We start from the raw sequence: 5,703 nt of genomic DNA, 5'->3' as shown, positions 1-5,703 counted from the left end.
CATTGTAGGACCTGCAGATAATTCAGTCTGTTTTAAACACACACACACACACACACACACACACACGTGAAGAAAAATTAGAATACAGCAAAGCAGGGAGTTTTCCACATCAATAAAAAGACAATAGATGAAAAATATGTTAATAATTTCAATGGGAAAGAGACTGATTGATGCTGATGATTAAAGCGGTGGACCTGCCTATTAATTATTAAAAAACAATGAAATCATGATACAGTAATAACAATATGACAATTACTATAAGTTGTTGTGTTTATTATTGTAAATTAGAATTATTAAGTTATAGTAATAACGATGATTAAAGAAGTATTAGGATGTGCAGCATTATAACAGTATTAATACATATTACAGTTAAAAATGACAACAATGCTATGTGTGTGTAAATCATGTTAATTCCCCTTCACTGTTATAATTTCTTGCGTGTGATTTGAAAACGTTCCAGCAGGTGGAGCCACTGCAGCATTTTACATCCGGTGCGCCGTAAAACATACAGAAGAAGAGCGCGACGTCTGCTGTCGTAAACAACGTCAAGATGTCTGAACGACCAGCTTATGGTTTAGCCTAAAACACAACAGCTTAGTTTTGTTTTTGATTTACTTTTGCTTATGTTTAGTTTGGCGACGTAGACATTGTGTTAGATGGAGACCAATAACTTATCATGAAACTTCGGGTGCAGAATGACAGGTGAGCTGAAGCGTTTCTCTCCGCCTCTCTGGCCTGATAGAAAACATCTGTTAGCCGCGAGCTAATGCTAACGGCAGCAGCTCTGTGTTAGGAGACGGTCAGTTGTCTTGTCTGTCTATCACTACTTTTGGGGTTTATTGCTTGGAAATTACGGACGTAGCCAACGTAAAGTGAATTTTACGTCAATTAGCTTTCGCTCATAGCCTGGTGAGATGTTCTGGATGATTAATAAACTCACTGCTTGACAATTTAACTTAGCTAGTTCACCAAATTATTATCCCTGTTACTCAAACCACACATAGACTGTCTTCATTTGTCAGCGTGACAGCTTTTAGAGACTATAAATTATTACTGCTGCAAAAAAATATCCATATTGCTATGGTAACACAGCTCCCTGGAGAGCGGTTTAAGTAACCCAACATAATCCTTAATATTGACACCTATTAAAGACACTTTAACGTAGTTAGGCCATCACAGCCTTTTGGTTGCTAGGAGCCCTCTGTTACAAGATACATGTTGTAGAGTCTATATCGTAGATTAACTGACAACTGTGCAACTCCCATTAGTAACGATTGTCCAATTTGTAAATCCAGGTGTTTGACACCTTGTGACTGAGACTTTAAAGGTGTGTATTTTATGTCAAAGGAGTGATTCCAGAAAAGCACTGAAACTGAGGGAGTCTGCTGCTGTAATGCAGCCTGATGCAAGTGAGCGGGGCGCTCATACAGGAAATGGTTTATCCCCAACTCTGCAACCAGAACTTACCAGGACACCGGCAGCTGCTGCTGCTGCCAACCCAGAGAGCAATGAGGTGCGGGTGAGCATGACCAGCAAGCCCGGGGAGTCCAGTGGAGGCGCATCCTCCAGGAGGTCAAGAGTCAACTCCCACAGCCACTCCCATTCTCAGCCACACGGACACAATCGGGCGCCACACCACTCGAATTCGGAGACCGAGTTTGACCCTCCCGACTCCGATCTGGACTCCGGAGAGCCCAGCACCTCCATGTCTGAGCTACGCCATCTCTTCCGCTGGCTTCAAAAGAGTCTTCCTTTCCTTGTCATTGTGTGTGCTAAACTCGTCATCCAACACGCTAGTGGTGAGTTGGAGTGAAGCGAACGCCAGTGCTGCAGCTGTGAACACAAGACATCGTATTTATACGCTTTTCTTTCCATTTACCAGGTCTAGCAGTTGGGGTTGGCCTCTTCACAACTTTTCTATATGTGAATAAAAACATTCAAACTCAAGTCTTTCTTCAGGTAAGATGAGAACAGGTGAACACATTCCTTGTGCAAGTTATCACCGTTTGATTTTCTAAACCATGTTTTTGTCTGTTTCTCCTCCTAGGGTCGTCATTCAAAACTGCAGTGTGTATGGCTGCTACTGTTCCTGCTCTCTTCCACCCTCCTGCTTTACTACACCTTTTTCACTGAGACCCTTCACCATTGGTATGAGTTAATGCATCGCCTCCCATCAGTTAGCCACAAGACTGTGGCTATTTCCTGTAACCAATGATGTGTTCTTCTAATCTCAATGAGTATGTGTGTTGCAAGTAGGCAGCCAGAACACACTGTGGTCATTTCTTTATACTCTGGGTGACTTGACTACTTTCATCCAGCAGGACTTTAATAATTTAGTAAACCACTAAACCCGGCATGGCGGTGCTAAAACGTGCCATTTAACCTGATTGTCAACCTCTTTCCAGCCTCATCTTCCTCAGCCCAACCATTGAGCCGCTGGGTTTCTGGGAGGTTCTCTGGGCTGTCGGCATCACCAACTTCATAATAAAGTTTATTTTTATGGGGATTAAGTGCCTTATTCTGCTGCTGCCATCCTCATTGGTGAAATACAGAACCCAGGTAAGAGTGGGGATTTCTCATTTGGAACGTTAAAGAAAAAAAAAAATCAATGTATGGCAGTGCAGGTTGAGTGGCTCTTATTTTGTGCGTTTAAATGTCTCCAGGGGCGGTGGGTGATGCTGAGTGAGGAGCTGGGTCAGGTCCACCAGGCCACGGCACCTGTCCCACTTTGGTTCCGCTACCTGGTCACGTACCAGGAGGTTGACGGCACCCCTGGACTCACACTGGGGGTCCTGCTGGCTTTGCTCTACTTCATACTGAAGGTGTGATCAGTCAAACTAAACACTCATATTTAATTGTCTTATTAATGTAAAAAAAAATTAAAATATTTCTATTTAACATTTTTCTATCTCAGCTTTTAGGATTGTACGGACAATGGACGTCTTTATTGAAAACCGTGAGGATATTGGTAAAAGGCGAGGTCAGTGGTAAACAACCTCTTTGATAAATGGCCCCATTCAGTAACCGGCTGTTTCAAGGTGTTCTTTGTTCCTCAGCATACAGGCTCAGCGGCCACTAGGAATCAGTGCAGCGAGGCTGGAGACGTCTGTCCCATCTGTCAGGGAGAGTACAGGGAGCCCCGGGTTCTGATCTGTCAGGTAAAACCAAAGAAGTTTGTGATCATTGTAGTCGTATTTTTAATGTGAAGTTTATTGATCAGCTGTGGGCATCGACAGATTTAGATAAAACTTAATCACAGCATACAGCAGTTAAGGAAATATCACGCTTTGGATCACAACTTGATAAATTAATTGAGCAGGAGCAGTATTACATGAGAATCTGTATTATCTGAATTATGTTTTAAAATCTGACTTTTTTACTCCTGCAATTTAGTTTCTCTATCATTTGCTCCTGTTATAATAAATCCATGTTTATCGTGATGTTTATACAGTGTATGTATGTATGTATGTATATATATATGTATGTGATCTGTTTCATGACCTGAATCAGATGAACTGTAATGCATCACTTGTGTAGATCTACTCATGTATGCTCAGTGCAGGACGTGCTGACATGTTGTTTTTCCGCTGTGCAGCACATATTCTGTGATGAATGCATCGCCCTGTGGTTTAACCGGGAGAAGAGCTGCCCTCTCTGCCGCACTGTGATCACAGAGAAGGTTTACAAATGGCGGGACGGAGCCACATCGCCACACCTGCAGGTTTATTGATCGATAAGGGGCTTTTGGGAGCAAGGCATTGGTATAAGCTTGTATGTAATGTGATTTCCTGTGGCTTTCAAACCCCACTGAAGAGTAATGTTGTACACACTGTTTAAAGTATCACAAGGGCTGTGCCCCCTGCAGGCCGAGGTCAGTAAGGACACCTACTGTAGACATTGTTCTGGCTTATTTACCAGCACATCCATACTCGTACTTAGACAAGAGAAAGTTGATTATTGTCATGCCCTCAAGTGATTTTTCTATTTTAATTTTTTTTCCTTTTGTTTTGTGTTGACTTTATTCACTTTTTATTCTTTATATAAACGTTCTTGATTGGGCAGCAAATTGTTCTCTCAATTTCCGCTATTTGTATAGCGGCATTGTGTATATATATATATATATATATATATATATATATATATATATATATATATATATATATATATATATATATATATATATATATATATATGTATTTTAACTGGATGATTTTTTCCTCCATCACATGTTTAAACAAACATGCAACACACAAACCCTTTCTTATCCAGTGTTTTTTTTGGGAAGTGACTTTTTATTTGCAATAATCAACGGTTGAAGAGGACTTCTGCTTTAGCTGCATCTGTGAGCTTGAACAGGACTGCAAAGGCTTTGAGGAAGTCCGGTGCACCGTGACGTCAAACGGCCCGGTAGTGAGGTCACTACCGGGCCTTTGCCAGCATGTCTCCACGGCAGGCTAAAGAAGAACCGTGTCAATGACACGATTTGGCTTTTGGTTCTCATTTCATCATCTGATAAAAATAATGCAACTGAGCGTGTGAGACTAATTCACGCACAAATTATTTTTCTATGGAGTCAATCTTGTTTTTGTAAAAACCAAAGACTGGGAGAAACATCTATTTTATTACGGACAACATCATTTCACTGTTATTTTTATCCATTTAGATGCATAAACTATCTAAATAAAGCTCTACCATTTGAATGTTTGGTGGGTTTTTTATGTAGCAAACTGAGAATCAATTATTTGCTGAGTAGCTAAACCTTCAAGTAACAATCTGAGACAATCGAGGTTGAGAGGAGCCTCCCTTCAGTTTAGGAGATCATGTGACGTCCTGAGATAACCGGACAAAACAGTTCAGATGAACACATTTTGCCACTTTGCACAATCCGTTCTGTCACATTATGCTGCTTAGAGACAATATTTTTAATTTTTTACTTCATCATATACACGGTGCATAACATTCACCATCTGAAAGGGCAGATCGAGGGGTGACAGGAATAATGTTATTCAACACACACACACTCTAGTCAGAGGTGGTGTTTATCACCTGAAGTAAGCTTGATAAGATGGCTCTGTGGAGGACACTTAAATACACCTAAACAGGAGAAAAGTATCGACCTCTACACACAAACGAGAAATGACCCCCTCAGATCACATGTGAAGCAAACAAATCAACACCCTTGGTTTTTGTATCAGTTCCCCCTCCCCCACAATAACTGCCCTTGCTTTAAGCACTGCAACACTGAAGTTCAAGTCTAAGATTAAAATGTTTTCTGACAGTTCCCCTTCAACATGATACCAAGCCACACAATAAATACTGGAAGTCATTCAGGTAACAGTCCTCAATATTTGTGAAAAAAGAAAGAAAAGTTGCATCTGAGAATGCCTAAGACATGTTTTGTGGAAATAAAAATCATATTTTACATGCTTATTATTATGGCAAAATAAGTGTCAGATGAGAATGCCAAATTAAATGATAACCCACTCTAGTGCCTGACCTAAATAATACTATATAATAAATACATAGTTTGCATAGTGTGAACAATACAGTGGAAGCATTGGCACTTAAAATAAATATTGGAACAAATTAACAAAACGTTAAGTGGAGTATAAAGTGGAGTGACTGCTCTTAAACACAATTGTTGTACCGGAATGGGAGAAGAAGAAAATCAGTCGGCTCAGACGGACACGGAGCTACACATCA

The 5,703-nt window shown here is 40.6% G+C and overlaps 1 protein-coding gene across 1 annotated transcript; it reads left to right on the top strand.

The window, feature by feature from the left end:
• The first annotated feature begins 626 nt into the window (after window positions 1-626).
• Window positions 627-4,078, top strand: rnft1 (ring finger protein, transmembrane 1). The gene is made up of 9 exons (XM_079233942.1): window positions 627-702; window positions 1,348-1,799; window positions 1,883-1,959; window positions 2,048-2,148; window positions 2,406-2,559; window positions 2,664-2,822; window positions 2,915-2,980; window positions 3,057-3,158; window positions 3,596-4,078. Exons 1-9 carry the CDS (start codon window positions 677-679, stop codon window positions 3,728-3,730), a joined length of 1,272 nt encoding a protein of 423 aa, XP_079090068.1. The 5' UTR covers window positions 627-676; the 3' UTR covers window positions 3,731-4,078.
• Window positions 4,079-5,703: the final 1,625 nt, after the last annotated feature.

This window comes from Taurulus bubalis (assembly GCF_910589615.1).
Source record: "Taurulus bubalis genome assembly, chromosome: 2".
NCBI lineage: Eukaryota > Metazoa > Chordata > Actinopteri > Perciformes > Cottidae > Taurulus > Taurulus bubalis.
This window is presented reverse-complemented; position numbering and strand designations above follow the sequence as displayed.

Excerpts from the sequence above, each read along its gene's own strand:
- rnft1 (XM_079233942.1), top strand. The coding sequence starts at position 677 with ATGAAACTTCGGGTGCAGAATGACAG. Across the intron at positions 2,560-2,663 it reads TGGTGAAATACAGAACCCAG|GGGCGGTGGGTGATGCTGAG; the intron begins GTAAGAGTGGGG and ends AAATGTCTCCAG. Across the intron at positions 3,159-3,595 it reads CCCGGGTTCTGATCTGTCAG|CACATATTCTGTGATGAATG; the intron begins GTAAAACCAAAG and ends TCCGCTGTGCAG.